We start from the raw sequence: 20,537 nt of genomic DNA on the forward strand, positions 1-20,537 counted from the left end.
TGGGCTGTGATTGGCCCAGCCTGTGCATGTGATCGCTGTGACCATTCACAGCTAGACACAGTTGTATACAATGGATGGCATGAGAGGAAGCAATCCATTGTACACAACTGCCATGTGACCTGCCGGCACGTGCAATGCGCGTTCTGGGAAGGACGTCATATGACACCCTCCAGGAGGGACAAAGTGTCCGCCATCATTTGACCATAGGCAGGGCAGCAAGTGGTTAACAGGCTACAAGCCTTTGTAGAATCACAATAATAAAGTGTAAATCAAATAACTATATTCACAGTAAGTACCATTTCCCTATTATTATAGGGCAGGGGTAGTAAATCAAAACTCATGGAGGTCCGACCAGTAAAATTTTCTTCCAACAGAGGTCTGAACCACATTTTTTTTTCAGCCCTCTCCTACTGTATATCACAATCCCTATACTTCAGTGTCCTCAGCCCTGTCCCTCCTTTTTGTATTAACCAGCAAGCGATTGGCTGCTAGCACTGCCCTGCTTCCAATCAGCTGCTGATTAACTTAAAAAAGTAACCCTGGCAGCTCTCGCACTCTATTCAATGCTGTATTGTGCGTCCCGCATCCGATCAAGAAATGTTATGACAGCTCCCACTCCCGCACACTGTACTGGTATTCCACACTCGCTCCAGAAATGTTTAGTCTCCTGCTGTCCGCTCTGCTGTTATAACAGCGGTGGAGGATGCTGGGAAATAAGCGGCTCCTAAATGGCGTGATCGGGTGCGGATGAAACAGTGGCTAGGTCCGCATCTGGACCATGGACCGCCATTTAGTGATGCCTGTTATAGGGGATCCCATCAGGAGCGCAGAATATAAGATTTGGATCATTGCATATACTAAGTCTGTGCTTGAAACACTCATATAGAGGGCATCAAATGCTAGACAGTCCCAGCATATCCCACATGGCTTATAAAAACTTGGGCTGAAACTTGCAGTTGTTTAATAAACTCAAATGTGCAAATGTGTGGTACAAATTTCAATTCAAGAGAGTGAGTCCACATAGACGGTAGATCCACAGATGTAAGCTATAGTGGCTGCACATGTACACATCACACTGCATAAATGGGTGTATTCTGTAATCCACAGTCTTTTGTAAGAACTCCCAAATGTTCTGTTCACTTATCATATACTAACATCCAGGGCTTTTTTTCCTCAGAGAATAGGTGCAGGAACTCCCCCCTTCTGATTCACCCCTTGTCTCCTCCCCCTACCCACCTCTGAGCACTAACCCTTGGTTCCACCCCCTACCCACCTCCCATTACCACCCCTTTTAGAGAATACAGAACAAAGCATAATTTTGTGGTGACAAATAATTTGTTTGGAATGTGGTTATGGTAACAAGAAAAATAGTAAAATAGATTACCTGCAGCCAGCAATGATATATCCCCCAGCAACAGTAGACCAGCAACAATGGACCCCCACAACAAAACTATCCTTCCAGCAACAATAGATCCACCAGAGCAACAATAGACTGCAACATAACAGCAACAACTGATCCCCCAGAAGCCAACATCAATAGACCCCCTCCCTCAACAGTAGATCCCTCCCAGCTACAACGTACCACCCAGTAACATAAGACCCACCCCAAGTAAAAAGAGATCCCCACCAGCAACAATAGACCCCCCTGCTAAAATAGATCTCCTTCAGCAACAATAGACCCCCCCAGCAGTTAGTATCAGTAGACCCTCCAGCACACCCAAGCACCCCTTGCTATTACATACATTCAGTGCTGGAGGTGCTGAGGTGCCGGAATTGTGTTCCCCCACGTTCCTGCTGAAAAAAGGCCCTGCTAATATCACACAAGCAATGGTAATATGGTAATTCCATCCAAAGTCCATTCCAATGCAAAAAAAGAAGACGAAATCATATACTTAGCACTCCAGGACATAGTGAGACTGTAAGGGCATCAGGCACACAGTAAGTCATCAGGTCAAATAGCCGCCTGACCTGTTTTGCCGAATCACACTGGCTGCATCAGAGGCTGTTCTTGACGAAGGAAACATTGATCTGTGCCACGTGTCGTTTACTGACTCTGTTTTCTCATGTTGTAGGTACAGGATTAGCATGCTTGCTAATCAGTTAATAAAGTTAAAAAAAAAACTGACAGTGGTTCTAACCCTGTACTTTTCTATATAAAAATGGTGTGGCTTTAGATGTACTTTCACTTTTGTTTTCAGTTTGTTGAAGTTAGAAGGAGGTCTCTGGGATGTGCCAAAGCTATATATAATGACAGAACAACGAAAGTGGATGTGAATAACTGATGAAGCAAGGAAACTACTCATAAAAAGTAAGTAGCAAAGACATCTATAACTGTTCACAAAATCAGAAGCCAGAGAAACAATCCACTACACAGACAGCATCACGACATTTACTGTATTATTCATATATGAATCACACTATATGTTTTCACTTTAAATTCTGTTGTTTAAAATAAGCAAAATTGGAACATGAAAATGAAAGCATTTAGTGAAATGGTGTTGGTAATAAGTGAGAATTAAAATCAGAATGCATTTCTAAAAAAAATGCTAACCCCCACAGAAAGAGAGGGAGAGCAGACAGAAAAATACTGTATATTATACAAAAGATATATAATGATAAATGTATTCTAATAAATCAAAACAAGCTACAGCAATCTGACAAATCATAATGGAACCTGTATTGTATAGCTTTGTAGTTGTTTTTCTTTTCAAAAAACGAGTTTCTCTTGCAATGACATGCACAAACATATTATACAATGCAATAGTGTGCAGTGATAAAGGATTCCGTGTTGTCTTTAGGCTTTTAAAAAATCTTTGACTTTGATGACCATCTTTGCCTCTGTGATTCATTCCTTATCCCACACACCTAATCTAGCTAATTCTAATGTTTTCGTCATAGAATGTTTTATTAAAGCTGAACCCCAGGAAAGTCCTCCTTTGCAGTGGGGCTGTACCTGCACTGTAAGGGTTAACTGCTCATTTATGCCTAAGGAATGGAGAAAAACAGTTTTACTTAATCAGTCTTCTGCTCCTGCAGGCTCCTCTGCACAACTAGATTTGCCTGCAGGCTCCAGAACCAGAACTCCGGCAGTCTAAACCAGGGTATACATAATCAGTTTTCTTTTTTTTCAATCAAACAGTGCGTGATGCAGGGATTTCTCCCATTAAGCTACTGTATTCTGGAGAGGCCCTGTTTTCTTTTTCCTGGTTGCAGTGAAGCAAAAAGAAAAGTACATGTGAACTATGCACTATCTGTTCTGTTGGGTTATATACAGAATTTCTAACAGTTTCCCTTTTCAATCAAACAGTGCGTGATGCAGGGATTTCTCCCATTAAGCTATTGTATTCTGGAGAGGAACTGTTTTCTTTTTCCTGGTTGCAGTGAAGCAAAAAGAAAAGTACATGTGAACTATGCACTTTCTGTTATGTTGGGTTATATACAGAATTTCTAACAGTTTCCCTTGGCAACAGCAGTCTTTTTTATTTGCAGAAAGTTTAAAGCTGGCCATACACCATACAAACTTCAGCCAGTTCATCAGAAACTGGCTGAAACTCAACTGGTGGATGGCCCTGCCAGCCCTCTCCTGCCTAACATTTTAAAAATCAAAGGAAGGATGGAAACTTGTCAGCTGAACAGTGGCTGCATCCAATCAGAAGGCAGCCTCTGTCTGGAAATTCTGGCAGCCTCCGGTGGCAGCTTTGAGACTATCATAGCCCAGCAGGGATCTGGTAGATTTTTTTCATTCTTTTGTTTTTTGGTGCATGGCAAGCTTATTATTTTCCACTCAATCCAAAAATGTTTTTGCATTTCTTTGAAATTTGTGTGTATCAACATTATTTTGTCATGATGAAGAGTGCATATCTGGAAACTTAAAGAAAAGAATAACATACAGTCCAAAATAAAATTGCTATTTTAAACAGTCAAGTTGATTTTTTCATCATAAATTAATTTTTTTTCAGAAACCCTCACTATGTCTGATTCTGCATCCTCTAACACGAACCTCACAGGTAAGAAAACATGACAGATTATTTATCTGTTGATAGACTCTGATAAGTAGAAAACATCTCAGCACATCCTAGGGTACTATAAAAAAAAAAAATAAAAACACAAATTGGTATACTTACACATTTGAGACATTCCTCAGTCATTGATATGGTAGATTTGGTAATTAAGGCTACAATGCAAAAGTGATAAGTACCCACATACATTAGATAACATACTCAGTTTCTTGGCTATATAGGGTGATGATAAAAAATTTGGGACTTCTAAGTGACCAGCAAGTGACATTGGACACTTTAGTAAGGAATATGTTATGTGCAGCACAGCTGACAAAGTTCAGTAGTCAGGACTAAGTAACATACAATAACACTTATAATGCACATTGCCCAAGAGTGTGGAATGTATTGTGCAGTATACAGAATACAGCAGTCAGAAGTACAGGTGAAACTCAAAAAATTAGAATATCGTGCAAAAGTTCATTTATTTTAGTAATGCAACTTAAAAGGTGAAACTAATATATGAGATAGACACATTACATGCAAAGCAAGATAGTTCAAGCCATGATTTGTCATAATTGTGATGATTATGGCTTACAGCTCATGAAAACCCCAAATCCACAATCTCAGAAAATTAGAATATTGTGAAAAGGTGCAATATTCTCGGCTCAAAGTGTCCCACTCTAATCAGCTAATTAAGCCAAAACACCTTCAAAGGGTTCCTGAGCCTTTATATGGTCTCTCAGTCTGGTTCAGTAGGAATCACAATCATGGGAAAGACTGCTGACCTGACAGTTGTGCAGAAAACCATCATTGACACCCTCCATAAGGAGGGAAAACCTCAAAAGGTCATTGCAAAAGAAGTTGGATGTTCCCAAAGTGCTGTATCAAAGCACATTAATAGAAAGTTATGTGGAAGGGAAAAGTGTGGAAGAAAAAGGTGCACAAGCAGCAGGGATGACTGCAGCCTGGAGAGGATTGTCAGGAAAAGTCCATTCAAAAGTGTTGGGGACTTTCACAAGGAGTGGACGGAGGCTGGAGTCAGTGCATCAAGAGCCACCACACACACACAGACAGATCCTGGACATGGGCTTCAAATGTTATATTCCTCTCGTCAAGCCGCTCCTGAACAACAAACAATGTCAGAAGCGTCTTACCTGGGCTAAAGAAAAACAGACCTGGTCTGTTGCTCAGTGGTCCAAAGTCCTCTTTTCTGATGAGAGCAACTTTTGCAATACATTTGGAAACCAAGGACCCCGAGTATGGAGGAAGAATGGAGAGGCACACACTGCAAGATGCTTGAAGTCCAGTGTGAAGTTTCCACAGTGTGTGTTGATTTGGGGAGCCATTTCATCTGCTGGTGTTGGTCCACTGTGCTTCATTAAGTCCAGGGTCAACGCAGCCATCTACCAGGAGATTTTGGAGCACTTCATACTTCCTTCCGCAGACGAGCTTTATGGGGATGCTGACTTCATTTTCCAGCAGGACTTGGCACCTGTCCACACTGCCAAAAGCACCAAAACCTGGTTCAATGACCGTGGGATTACTATGCTTGATTGGCCAGCAAACTCGCCTGACCTGAACCCCATAGAGAATCTATGGGGCATTGCCAAGAGAAAGACGAGAGACATGAGACCGAACAATGCAGAAGAGCTGAAGGCCGCTATTGAAGCATCCTGGTCTTCCATAACACCTCAGCAGTGCCACAGGCTGATAGCTTCGATGCCATGCCGCATTGAGGCAGTAATTGCTGCAAAAGGGGCCCAAACCAAGTACTGAGTACATATGCATGCTTATACTTTTCAGAGGTCAGATATTGTTCTATGTACAATCCTTCTTTTATTGATTGCATGTAATATTCTAATTTTCTGAGATTGTGGATTTGGGGTTTTCATGAGCTGTAAGCCATAATCATCACACTTATGACAAATCACGGCTTGAACTATCTTGCTTTGCATGTAATGAGTCTATCTCATATATTAGTTTCACCTTTTAAGTTGCATTACTGAAATAAATGAACTTTTGCACGATATTCTAATTTTTCGAGTTTCACCTGTATGTAATGTGTAGCATTAAATAGTTCAGGAGTATGTCATGTACAACACAGCCTATAAATTCAGGAGTATTTAATAGAAAACACACCTTAAAAGAGAAGAGTAGGAGTGCAAAAAATTAAACATCCATATTCAGCTCTATGGCTGCAGCATCAGAGTGATACTACAGCTGTCCCCCACTGGCTCTAAGCTGAAGAACTAAGCAATCACATGACTGCTGATCAGTCCACTCTGAGGAGACTGCCAGTCACTGATCTCTGCTTTGCTCATCCAGTGCTCACTGGAGCACCAGGCTGGGGAAGGAGTGGAAGCAGCTGTCTCAGGTCTCAGAGGGGACTGTGAAGCTGAGCCAGTTGCTGATCAGGCATCTGGGTGGATCCTGACATTTTGTCAGGATCCTTCTAGCGCATTGAGTGGCTCTGTGATGTTTTTGGGTCACAGGAGAGCACAAGTAAGTGTACTCCTATGACTCATAGGAGAAGCATGACCAAAAAAGCTTTCTTTTTTAAAAAGTGGAGCAGTCAGGAGTATGTAATGGACTGCACAGCTTACGGAATGCAACAGTGAGAATTGCGTAGCAGCTTACAAATGACAGCAAGCAAGAGTATGTAACACATAGCATTACTTACAGAGTGCAGAAGGTATGTTTGAGGTATGCACTCTGCAGTAAGCCTCACACTATTGGTCATTCAGCGGTCTGATTACCCTCTGCCTGACAGTCAAATGGCTATCATGTCCATACCTAACTGTTAAACAAGCATCATATACAGGTGTCTGCCCCTGCCAGATCTCATAAACAGAATAGCATCAGGTACAGAGTAAGAGGAAGTAGTGTTGGAGTACAAATCACATGGTTCCACACCCACAATTCACAGGAACCTTGTGAACTTTACATCTCTAATTACAAATCTGATTACCATTGGTTGGCTAGTGGTCTAAAGTGCCATCTTTTTATACAGCCTACTTAATGGTGCTCTATGCAACCCTCCCACTGGCTCACTGGCATTTACATTTAAAGCCCAGTGTACCTTGGTAGTCAATGTAAGGAACAGATTTCCCTATAAAAAGCTGCTGTACATTGGTGTTCATTGTCAAAGCCCCATTGTGTTAGTGGTCAGTGTAAATGTCCTCTTTGCAGTGGTGATTGTTGTAGTGTCCTTTAACATAGGATCCTATGAAGAATGAATCTTTTGTAGGCAAGTGCTGATCAGTAAAGAAGAGCGAATGTGCCTGGGTTCTTTTTGCGAACCATGCCTGAAAATTGAAAATTTTAATTTGAATCTCCATTGAAGTTTATGGAGGAAGGGAGGGGTGTGTGCAGCAAATCCTTAATACTCAATTCTGGCTATTTTCAAGGCTAATAGACAAGAGATTGTGAAAAAGGGCATTGGGCATGAGGCACTGCAATCCAACAATGTTTTGTTTTTTCCTATTAATGCCATACAGTAGAGGGAGAATCTTCCTTTTAATGCAACATTGAAGACAACATGAGTAAAACACCAGTCCTTTTAATTACCTGCTTAGGAGCTGAATTTAGGCTCTTTGTGGTGTGACAGTGTGAGGCCCTGCCACTATGAAAATGGTATAGGAATGATGCAGGATTCGCATGAGGGCAGAGTACAAAGCTCCAGAGCATTTTATTAATGGAAAAGACTGGTTTGCCAGTATACTCCAGGTTTTGTAGTCAGTAAATCAGGGTCTGGAGCTTGAAGGCTTCAAAGAGATTTGGGTGGGAAAAAGGCTTAAATCTTGTGTACATGTCTGTCTGGAGAACTGACCATAGCTCAGAGCCTTTATTTGTAGGTAGAGTTGTGCTCCAGCAAGGAGAGGTGATTCACTCAGGATACGAGACTCTAATTTGGAGGGATTACCTTACCTGAAGGACTGGGAGAGTTGGGACTGTTGAGTGAGTCTGAAAGACTGAGAATACTGAGGCAATTAGCGAGTCCAGGGTAATGGAGGAGGTCTGTAAGTCTAAGAACAGTGTGAGAGCCAAGGGTGCTAGGAGAACCATGAGAACCCTATCTAGAGGCTAGGAGTGGGTGATAAAAATACAGCAGCAGACAGCAGTGTTTTTCACATCATGTGTGCAAGCGGGTTGCAATTGAGCTAGTTGGGTGCTGCACCAGACAGAAGGAATAGATTTAACCAGTTTCCATGGTCTTTCCTTGGTGGAAAACCCGTAACCCGATCATCCAGCATGCGAAGAAGGAGGGAGAGAGAGAGAGGCCTACTTTTGCCTCGTCATCTCTAAGAAGTGCATAGTTACGGTTAGGGATGTAGAGACAGAACTGTTTTTTTTATATTATGGACTTTGTATGCTTGGAGTCTTTCTTAAGTGAAGCATTGAAATCTTGCCTTCTGCCCGGTCTGAAGTCATTTAAAGGAGTGCAATGCAAGTAACCAACCCATTTCTACAGCTGTTGGGTCACTAGCATATTAAGGTATGAAGAGATAGCACTTTAGAGTCACCCTGCTGCAGTACAACAGGTGGTTACCATGGGTAACAGAATTCTACAGCCTGTTGTTAGCAAGTGCCTGTTATAGATGGAACAGCCTCTAGCAGCGAGGGAGATGTTATCAACACTCCTTCTGCCATGGTCTGTCTCCCACAGCAAAGGAAGAGGACTCACATCTCAGAGGTCCCATCCTGAGAGGTACAGAAGCTCAAGAATCAGGTCAATTAGTTGGTGCACCGCGGGGCCTACTCTGCTACTGGGACTGATAGTGAAAAACTCTGGACAGGTGGTTGTGGACAAGACTCAGTGTGTTCCTCCTAATTGTATATTACAGTAGAAGGATGTACATTTACACAAGGACCCGAGAGTTAACTGAAGAATAATTGTAGTGCAAGTGTGCATGGTGTATGTTTATCTCTAAGAGTAGAGGCCCATTTGAAGATTGATTATTCCCCCATGGCAACCTCAGTCTTGTCCTAGGGCATTGATAAAAATGGCACAGAGTAAAGGTACCCCATATGGTACCCTCATCTCCTGTACTATGTCTGCAGTGTTTCACCATCTCCTGTACTATGTCTGGAGTCTCTGACCATCTTTTGTAGTATGTCTGTAGTCACTGACTGTCTCCTATAGTATGTCTGCTGTCTATGACCATCTCCTGTAGTATGTCTGCAGTCCCTGACCATCTCCTATAGTATATCTGAAGTCTCTGACCATCTCCTGTACTATGTCTGCAGTCGCTGATCATCTCCTGTGGTATGTTTGCAATCTCTGACCACATCCTGTGGTATGTCTGCAGTCTCTGACTATCTCCTGTAGTATTTCTGTAGTTTCTGACCATCTCCTGTAGTATGTCTGCAGTCTCTGATCATCTCCTGTATTACGTCTGCAATCTCTGGTCATCTCCTGTAGTATTTCTGCAGTCTCTGACCATCCCTTGTAAAATGTCTGCAGTCTCTGATCATCTCCTGTAGTATGTCTGCAGTCTCTGACCATCTCTTGTAAAATTTCTGCAGTCTCTGATCATCTCCTGTAGAATGTCTGCAGTCTCTGACCATCTCTTGTAAAATGTCTGCAGTCACTGATCATCTCCTGTAGTATGTTTGCAGTCTCTGACCATCTCCTGTAGTATGTCTACAGTCTCTGATCATCTCCTGTAGTATGTCTGCAGTCTCTGACCATCTCTTGTAAAATGTCTGCAGTCTCTGATCATCTCCTGTAGTGTGTCTGATGGGAGAGTGACAGTCCTTCTCAGAGATGGTGGGGAGAGAGCAGTGTGCGGAGATGGAGGTGATGTGAGGTGTATACGTGTAATATAGGCAGTGTGTGTGTGATGTGAGGTATAAATGTGTAATACAAACTGTATGTGATGTGAGGTGTGTAATATAGGCTGCATGTCAGTGACATTACACGCACATATACGGACAAAACATACATGGACAAAAAAGCACAGGTATACTGTCATTACATGCATACAAATATATATATATATATATATATATATATATATATATATATATATAGTTTTTTCAGTGGTATGATTTAGTGGTGAAAATCATTAGGCCCCCCCAGTTTTGACTGTGGTGTTTTATGTGTTTTATGTGCCCCCTCTATGTATTGTTCCTAGAGTCACCCTGGATGGATGAGACCTAAAAGATAATCAATTGACGGAAAGGATACATTTACGTGGCACCAAAAATAACACCTTTTGTAGATACAAGCCCTTTCTTTAGACTCATGGTGTAGTGCTACCGTTGGTGAAGTTCTACAGTAAAAACATAAATGGTACAAACACAGAGATTAAAAATAGCGTAACTAACACACTGTAAGATACTCTAACAAACTGAAGCCAAGCTCGAGCTCACACTGCAGTTACAGCAAACAGTTTTTCTCATTTTGAGATAAATGTTTTACATGAATAAATAAAAGCTGAGCATTGTAAGCACCCCTGTCAGTGGTAAATGTCTCAACTGATACATCTCCAGGAGAACTTTTTCTGTTGAAAACAGCTGACTTATCAGCTTGATCATTTGATGAAAATAAAGAAAAGAAAGCCTAAAAAAGAAAACTATTACAGCCATCACATCTATGAATTGGTAAGCGGCAATATAATAAAGGTTTGCTTTTGGGTTTAATACCGCTTTAAGGAAGCTCATAGTATACTGTCTGATATAATGTACTATGTTTAAAAAATAGAGTATAATGGTTCTCCTAAAGAAGACCACAAAGCATACAAATTAATGATTAATAGAGTTAACACTTATCAAAAAAGCAGAAAAAGAATTTGTAATGATAAACTATTCTGCTCAGCCCTTTTTTTACCATCCTCCAAAGATCAACAAGAGGCTCAAATATCCTCCAGGCCACAAAGTATTGATTCTTTCAGCCAAGGGGCTTATTAAAAAAGAATGAATGGATTCCTCTATCCACACAAGCAAGATGGATTGGAAGATCCTCCCCATTGATCCTCCCCATTGTATTCTGACTTCTGTCAGAATACACTGATCAGTGGCTACAGCCTTTTTTTGATTTAATTTGTTGGGTGAGTGGTAGTCAATAAAGGGATTGGCAAAGATTGATGGCACAACCCAAATTAAATTTATGCCTTTTTTTCCATGAATTGAGCTTTATTTCGGTGGTATTTGATCACCTGTGCGTTTTTTATTTTTTGCGCTCTAAAAAAAAAAGATTGACAATTTTGGGAAAAAAACAATATTTTTGACTATTTGCTATTAACTATTTCCATACCGGGCACTTTTACCCCCTTCCTGCCCAGGCCATTTTTCAGGTTTCAGCGCTCTCACACTTTGAATGACAATTGCGCGGTCATACAACATTGTACCCAAACTAAAATTTTATACTTTTCTTCACACAACTAGAGCTTTCTTTTGGTGGTATTTAATCACCGCTGGGGTTTTTATTTTTTGCTAAATTAACAAAAAAAAAACGAAAATTTAGAAAAAAACCCATGTTTTTCTTGTTTCTGTTATAAAAGTTTGGAAATAAATAATTGTTCTTCATAAATTTAGGCCAAGATGTATTCTGCTACATGTCTTTGGTGAAAATAACCCAAATTAGGATGTATTTTTAGTTTGTAGGAAAGTTATAGAGTTCACAAACTATGGTATAGATCTGTACATTGATCAGTCCTGAAGTACTGCCAGCCAATATAATTTCTTGAGGTCCAAGAATGTCAGAAAAGTACAGATATCAACCAAATGACCCCTTTTTGCAAAGTAGACAGTCCGACGTACTTCATAAGAGGCATGGCGAGTTTTTTGAAGTTGTATTTTTTTGTCATAATTTTTCGGAAAATGAAAAAATTAAAAAAAAATTTTCACTATTTTTTTTTTAAATACTGTCACCAGTGCAGTACAGTGTCATCATATAACTGGCATGGCGGTGATCAGGGACACTGACTGATGACAGTATGAAAAAAAAAATTGGCCCAGCTTGTGCATGTGATTGCTGTGACCATTCACAGCTAGCCACACTAGTATACAATGGATGGCATGAAGGAAGCCATCCATTGTATACAACTGTCATGTGACCTGCTGTGATTGGTCACAGCAGGTCACATGGTACCGGCAACAGGGCTGGTACTCAGATCTGTCATCGGCCGTGTCCGAGGTACAAGGCCGGTGACAGATCGCGCCGCTGTGCGGCTCTGCAGGCGCGTAAACTGTACATACTGCCATATGGCGTCCACCTGGAACGCTGAAGGATTTTGCCGGCCGCCAAACGGCCATTAGCCGGGTGGCTAATGGTTAAACATGTCCAGTAAAAAAAATTTTAAAAATTAAATTTCGTCATAAATTTAGACCTAAATGTATTCTGCTACATGTCTTTGCTAAGAAAAAAACCAATATGTGTAAATTAATTGGTTTACGTGAAAGTTATAGAGTTTACAAATGGCAGTAGATATACTGTGATTTTTTAATTTTTAATAATTTTTTTACTAGTAATGGCAGCGATCAGCAACTTATAGCGGGACTGCGGGACTGCAGGACTGCGGTGGGAATTCTGACACTGAGGAGGGAACTGACTTGGTGTCACTGACATCCCCAGTGACACCAATACTGCTAATAAAAAGCACTGACACTGTACTAATGACACTGGGCAGGAAGTGGTTAACATCTGGGGCGATCAAAGGATTAACTGTGTGCTGTTTTACTGTAAACTGTGAGAGTGTGCTTCACTGTAAGCACATTGCTATGCATGGCTCTGCTGTGCAAAGCCATGCATAGCAGTGCGCAGGAGCTGACAGGGTAGCGAACTGTATTGTTTACTTACAGTTTTCTCCCTTCGTTGGTAATGCTCCTCAATCGCTGGGTGCTGGCGAGAGATCACCGGCTAGGACCCAGTGATTGACAGCTGAGGATGTGAGTAGCGGCACGGGTAGGGCGCTCGCGCATGCCCCGTACCCGGACATGCTAAATCAAGTATATATAAGGATTTTGCACACCCCTGCTGCCCTGTAGCAGTATATCTGCTATAGGGCGGCGGGAAAGCGGCTAATAAGCTCTCCATTGGGATGCTTTGGTGAGATATCAGCGTCTAAACAGACTCCTGATGTTTCTGATGTTTCACCTTTGAGACAGAGAAAGAAGATTGAGAACTCTGTACAGTGCTTCCTGCTCATTCACAAATTGAAGCATAGTAAACACAGTTATTAATGGACAGTGTTAGTGATCAGTAAAGTTCAGAAAATGAATGGGCCAGTAAATAACTTATTTATCAGCCGCTTTCCTGCTCGCCATCCTGACACATCCCCCGCAGCAGCCAGCGGGAGAGGGCAATGAGGAACTCAGCAGTGCTGCGGGGAGAGGGGGCAGGAGATCAATCAGGGGCCTGGGGTCAGAAAGAAGAGGAAGCTGGATAGGAGGGGTGGTGGGGGCAGAATATAGCAGAACTGATCCCCTCCATTTTCCTCCTGCAGGCACTGAATGCCTGTGGGAGGGAGAAGAGGAGAAGCAGGCTTTCAGCAGCTGCAGGAGGAAAATAGAGGGGATCGGTTCTTCTATATGCTGCCCTGCCGCCCTTCCTGTCCAGATGTACAGGGGTTCCTGGTAGCTATGACCCCTGTAGTTATGCCCCTGTGTGTGAGTTTACGTATGAGTGTACCCAGGCCTGGACTGGCCATAGGGCACACCGAATATTTACCCGGTGGACCAGGGCCACCTGGATAGGTGGGGCGGCTGGGGGATACATACAGTAGAGGATTCGGACCGTGTATTTATCTCTATGTGCTGCCAGCGAACCCCTCCTATCATCTCCTGCAGCCCTGGGCTTCTGTATGCTCCCCCCGCAGCCAGCCCCCCCTCATCTCCTGCAGCCGTGGGCTCCTGTATGCTTCCCCCTGTGGCCGGCCCCCCCTCCCTGCAGTTGCTGTGGGGCATCTGTTAGGATAGACTGTCCCCACTGCTGACAGTTCTCCGCCCACCACAGATGGGAGAGGAGAGAGAAAGCTGGTTCTGCCTCTCCTCCTCCCGCCCTCTCCTCCTGTGTCTGCCCCGCCCACACTCCCCACCAGTCTTGTGTCTTCTCCCTTTCTTTCCTTCTTTCTTTCTCTCTCTCTTTATCTCTCTTTCTCCTTTTTCTATTTCTTTTTTTCTCTCTCTCCATCTTCTTTCTTTCTTTCCTTCCTCTCTCTCTTTTTTTCCTTCCTTCCTTCCTTGCTTTCTTTCTCTCTTTCTCTATCTTCTCTTTCTTTCTCTTTCCTTTTTAATATTTTGTTGAGAATCCTTTACTGGCAATGACTGCCTGAAGTTTGGAACCCATGGACATTACCAAAGACTGGGTTTCCTCCTTTCTGATGTTTTGCCAGGCTCTATTTGCAACTGTCTTCAGTTTGTCTTGTTTGTGGGTCTTTCTGCCTTTAGTTTTTCCTTCAGCAAGTGAAATGCATGCTCAGTTGGGTTGAGATACAGGTGATTGACTTGGCCATTGCAGAATATTCTTTTCCTTCGAAAAGCTCCTGGGTTGCTTTTGCAGTGTATTTTGGATCATTGTCCAGCTGTACTGTGAAGCTCCATCCAATCAACTTTACTGCATTTGGCTGAATCTGGGCTGACAGTATATCTCTAAACACTGCAGAATTCATCCGGCTGCTTCTGTCTTCTGTCACATCAATAAACACTAATGACCCAGTGCCATTGGAAGCCATGCATGCCCATGCCATCACACTGCCTCCACCATGTTCTACAGATGATGTTGTGTGCTTTGGATCATGAGCTGTTCCAACCTCTCTCCACATTTTTTCTTCCCATCATTCTGGTACAGATTAATCTTAGTTTGATCTGTCCAAAGAATGCTTTTCCAGAACTGGTCTGGCTTTTTTAGATGTTTTTTGGCAAAGTCTAATCTGGCTTTTCTATTCTTCAGGCTTATGAATGGTTTGCACCTTGTGTTGAACCCTCTGTATTTGCTCTCGTGATGTCTTCTCTTCATTGTAGGACTTTTACAATGATACGCCCACCTCCTGGAGAGTGTCCTTCACTTGTCTGGATGTTGTGAATGGGTTTTTCCTTACCATAGAGAGGATCCTGCAATCATCCACCACTGTTGTCTTCCGTGAACGTCCATGCCTTTTTATGTTGCTGAGCTCACCAGTGCGTTCTTCTTTCCTCAGAATGTACCAAACTGTTGATTTGGCCACTCCTAATGTTGCTGCTATCTCTCTGGGGGATTCATTTCATTTTTGAAGCCTTACAATGGCCTGTTTCACTTGCATGGACAGCTTCTTTGAAAGCATGATGTAGGTTCACAGCAATAGATTCCAAATGCAAATACCACACTTAGAATCAACTCCAGACATTTTGCCTGCTTAATTGATGAAGAAATAACGAAGGAATAGCCCAAACCTGGCCATGAAACAGCTTTTGATTCAATTGTCCAATTACTTTTGGTCTCTTGAAAAAGGGGGGATGGCTAGTCTTAAGAGCTGTAATTCCCAAACCCTTCCTCCAATTTGGATGTACATACCCTCAAATTAAACCTTAGAGTGTGCACTTTTAGCCCATATCCAATATATAACTATAGCTTGAATATGTTTTGGTCTATACCTGAAAAAGGCTAAAATTGTGCCTGTGTCCAAATATATATGGACCTAACTGTATGTACAGTATATTTATGTGTATATATATATATATATGTATGTCTGTACATTACTGTTAAGACTTGTTCACATGGGCATACCTAAGCATAAACTGTGTGAGGTCTGGGTTTGCCCACACAGGCATGAGATGCACAGGTAAGAGTTAAAGTGTTACTAAACCCACAACCAGGGGCGGACTGACCATTTGGAAACTTGGGCACTGCCCAAGGGCCTGGGGTCAGTAGGGTGCCCCATGAGATGCCCCTGGTAACTTTTTCATAGGCTTTTTTGACTTTGGGCAAGGACACAGGGGCCCCATGATCCCCTATTGCCCGGGGGCCCCATGAGTCGTCAGTCCGCCCCTGCCCACAATAGTAAAATAAGTCTGCATTGCGTAAAAAGACTGTTTGATACTGTCTTCTCTGATCCTCCCCTTCTTCCACTGTCCCCTAAATATCTCCTGATAGAACAGAAGTTTGGAGTCACTCTGCACATGTTGAGTTTGGTGTGTATTGCTACAGAGGTTTTATTTTTTCTTGGGAGATTGCATGTGATCAGCACAGGCCAATCAGCACTCTCCAGAGGACAGGGGTTCTGCATCCTCCTAGTGCAGAAAGAAAATTCCTACAAGTAAACCAGTGCTCTGCTGGACACTGATAGAAGTCTCGAGACTGCTCTAACTGCTGATGAGAAAAGGTATTTAGCAGTTTATGTTTACTAAAATAATTGCATTTCCATGTTCTGTGGGAGACCAGATATAGTGAATGCAGTGTCCTGGGTTTAGCAACACTTTAAAGGTAGAGAAGAGTTGATGGGGAATGGATGAGAAGGTGATCAAATGGGTTTGCTTGGTAATGGTGAGACTCGCAGAGAGCCCAAGAATAATGCCACATAGCGTGATACTGCATTCAATAGGGTATTTATTCCAAAAAAGGTGCAAAGCATACAAGGAAAGAATAAGCAAAAACTGAGCATGTGTATAAAGATGGCCGCCAGCGGCGGTAGGATGCAGGATGCTGTAGCCCATTACTCTGACGCGTTTCATGCGAAGCACTTAGTCATAGGGTGCAGGCTTACAGCACCAGACGTCTATCCGCATGCGCCGGATCACCGGCAAAATGGCGGCCCCTAGATGTGATGCACGCCATTTTTTGCCTATAAATAGAGCCAAATAGATGTCTGGTGCTGTACGCCTGCACCCTATGACTAAGTGCTTCGCACGAAATGTGTCAGGTTAAGGGGCTGCAGCATCCTGATGTACTGCCGTCGCTGGCGGTCATCTTTATACAAATGGTCAGTTTTTGCTTATTCTTTCCTTGTATGCTTTGCACCTTTTTTGAAATAAATACCCTATTGAATGCAGTATCACTCTATGTGGCATTATTCTTGGGCTCTCTGCGAGTCTCACCATTCACAGAGGCCGGTTTAGAAGTGTCCTGAGACAGTGGTACCATTTGAGAGGTCCTTAAAGGCACAGGCGCAGGAACCTGATCATACCTGGAAGTGATTGTTCTGGCTGACCTGATGAGACGAATATGATCTCAAATACGTTTGGATAGCGCACTTCTGGTGAGTGCGCAATTCTCTTATTTTTCATCACATCACTGGTCACTCCTGATTATATGGAATTTAACTCCTAGAATTAAGATCTGTTATGACCTAAAAGTCTACAATTGGGACTTATTCTCACTGACTCACCTCCCAAACCACCTAACTGTGGTAGATTACTACTTTGTGCACCTTATTAATATTGCACTTTCATTGTGGTATTGTTTGGTTTATTATATCTTTTGCTCATTCATACAACAGCGCTGCACTATTTCCTATATACAATCCATTTTTAGAGGTTTTATGGTACCTTTAGGTGTCCTAGCTGCTGTCACTTTCCAATAGCGCTCACATATCTTTATCTGTATAAAATCAAGCACCTAGACATGCAGACTGCTTTTATGAACATTTGTGAAAGAATGAGCCGCTCTCAGGAGCTCAGTGAACTCAAGCATGGTACCATGATAGGTTGCCACTAGAGATGAGCGAAGTATTCAAAAATTCAATTCGGCTGATTCGGCGAATTCGAGGAATAAATTTGATTCGATGCGAATATATTCGCTGCGATTTTAACTTATAAAAGGGTGTTTCTAGGCTTCAGAGAGCCTTTATATTAGTGCAGAACACTGTACCTTTAATTTAAATGCCCTTGGAGTCTGCTGGGGAAGAGAAATAATACTGTCAGTCAGTATGACATGCAGATGAGTGCCGTCGATCTTAGAATCACCGCACACTTCACTCATTTGGGCAGTCACGGGGCCAAAACCAGAGTGTGGAGCCACAGTGCGGCGGTGGAGGCAGCAGCAATGGGAGGCCATACAGCACCCTATGACAAAAATGGAACCCACCAGCAGTGTGAGGAGACCTGAAAGTGGCACATGGCAGAGTGTGGCGATGGAGACAGCAGCAATGGGAGGCCGTACAGGGACCCATGACACACTCTGGACCTGGCAGCAGCATTGGGAGGCGGTACAGGGGCCCATGGCAGATTACGGGCCTGGCAGCAGCAATGGGAGGCCCGTAATCTGCCAGCACCCTATGACAAAAAATGGAACACACCAGCAGTGTGAGGAGACCTGAAAGTGGCACATGGCAGAGTGTGGTGATGGAGACAGCAGCAATGGGAGGCCGTACAGGGACCCATGAGAGACTCTGGACCTGGCAGCAGCATGAGGAGGCGGTACAGGGGCCCATGGCAGATTACGGGCCTGGCAGCAGCAATGGGAGGCCCGTAATCTGCCAGCACCCTATGACAAAAAATGTAACACACCAGCAGTGTGAGGAGACCTGAAAGTGGCACATGGCAGAGTGTGGCGATGGAGACAGCAGCAATGGGAGGCCGTACAGGGACCCATGAGAGACTCTAGACCTGGCAGCAGCATGAGGAGGCGGTACGGGGGCCCATGGCAGATTACGGGCCTGGCAGCAGCAATGGGAGGCCCGTAATCTGCCAGCACCTTATGACAAAAAATGGAACACACCAGCAGTGTGAGGAGACCTGAAACTGGCACATGGCAGAGTGTGGCGATGGAGACAGCAGCAATGGGAGGCCGTACAGGGACCCATGAGAGACTCTGGACCTGGCAGCAGCATGAAGAGGCGGTACAGGGGCCCATGGCAGATTACGGGCCTGGCAGCAGCAATGGGAGGCCCGTAATCTGCCAGCACCCTATGACAAAAAATGGAAAACACCAGCAGTGTGAGGAGACCTGAAAGTGGCACATGGCAGAGTGTGGCGATGGAGACAGCAGCAATGGGAGGCCGTACAGGGACCCATGAGAGACTCTGGACCTGGCAGCAGCATGAGGAGGCGGTACAGGGGCCCATGGCAGATTACGGGCCTGGCAGCAGCAATGGGAGGCCCGTAATCTGCCAGCACCCTATGACAAAAAATGGAACACACCAGCAGTGTGAGGAGATCTGAAAGTGGCACATGTTTGGGGCATGATTCATGGCGGATTTAGTCAGTTGTGTCAGGAACTGGTGGTTTGAAATCCAGACTAATCCACGCCTGATTCATTTTCACAAACGTGAGTCTCTCCACACTTTGGTGGACAGTCGTGTCCTCCGCGGAGTTACAATACCTCCTGCCGCACTAAACACGCGCTCCGATGCCACGCTACTGGCCGGGCATGACAGCCTTTCAAGGGCAAATTCAGCTAGCTGGGGCCAAAGGTCAAGTTTCGTTGCCCAGTAGTCAAGGGGATTGTCTACCTCGGTTGGCAGGGTGCTGTCCAAGTAGGCCCAAGCCTGTTGTTTGAGGTCCTGCTCCAGGTCCACCTGATGCTGCTGCTGCTGCTGCGGCTGGTTAGTAGTTTCCTCACTGCGCTGGTGAAGAAAGCTACTCATCATCGACTGCAGACTGAGGCAGCCGCTGCTGGTGGAGCTGCCACTGCTCTTACCACCCCACCCCTCCCCTGCTGCCATGGCAGCGGAACGCGAGCGCACAGGGCCCACAGTGTCTGAGGATGGACGTTGGCGCAGAACAGCAGAGACCAACTGACTACATAGGTGGTTTTTATAGTACGTTATTTTGGCCTCCCTCTCAGCAGGTGTGAAAAAGGCCACCATTTTTGAACGGTAGCGAGGGTCCAACAAGGTGGACAGCCAAAATTCATCCCTCTGTCTGATGGTTATTATTCGGCTGTTGCTACGCAAGCAACCGAGCATGCTATGGGCCATTTGTGCCAAGGAATGCGAGGGACTCCCTGCCTCCATCTCCACAGCATACTGCCACGGTGCGTCTGGGTCCTCTGTCTCCTCCTCCTCCTCCTCTACCAGATGCTCCTGCTCCTCCACTCCTGTCCGCTGAGTGGAAAAACCACCCATTTCACTCAATAATTCCTGAGCACCAATGTCCTCCTCTACCTCCTCCTCTTCTTCTTGTCCTGCCCCCACAGGGGTCATGTGGCGTTGAGATCTGTGCGCCACGTCTACCGCACCCTGACCAGCCATTGTTAACAGCATTTGTTCCAGGACGTGCAACAGAGGAATGACGTCGTTCATCCCATAGTCCTGCCGACTCACGAATAGCGTGGCCTCCTCAAAGGGCCTGAGCAAGCGGCAGGTGTCACGCATGAGCTGCCAATGGCTGACATCGAAGTTACACAGGGGAGTACCTTTATCCGCTTGTAACATCAGGAAATCGGTGATGGCCTTTCGCTGTTCGTAAAGGCGGTCTAACATGTGTAGGGTTGAATTCCACCTTGTTGCAACGTCGCAGATGCTGTGGAATTCCGTTCTGCCGCTGCAGCTCAAGGAGGGTGTGCTTTGCGGTGTAGGAATGGCTGAAATGCATGCAAAGTTTACGTGACATTTTAAGGATGTCTTGCAGTGGGATGGTGGATTTTAGGAACCGCTTGACAACCAGATTGAACACGTGAGC

The 20,537-nt window shown here is 44.1% G+C and overlaps 1 protein-coding gene across 1 annotated transcript in view; it reads left to right on the forward strand.

Annotated features, from left to right (window-relative positions):
* The first annotated feature begins 2,286 nt into the window (after positions 1–2,286).
* LOC149440816 (transmembrane protein 272-like) overlaps positions 2,287–20,537 on the forward strand; it is a 68,007-nt gene continuing 49,756 nt past the window's right edge. The window contains exons 1-2 of the mRNA XM_089658117.1: positions 2,287–2,308; positions 3,960–4,007. Coding sequence (XP_089514243.1) covers positions 3,971–4,007 — 37 coding nt within the window. The 5' untranslated portion in view covers positions 2,287–2,308; positions 3,960–3,970. The remainder of the gene's footprint in view (positions 2,309–3,959; positions 4,008–20,537) is intronic.

Source organism: Staurois parvus, unplaced genomic scaffold (assembly GCF_062004578.1).
Source record: "Staurois parvus isolate SC_StPar_1 unplaced genomic scaffold, SC_StPar_1.0 ptg001051l, whole genome shotgun sequence".
Taxonomy (NCBI): domain Eukaryota; kingdom Metazoa; phylum Chordata; class Amphibia; order Anura; family Ranidae; genus Staurois; species Staurois parvus.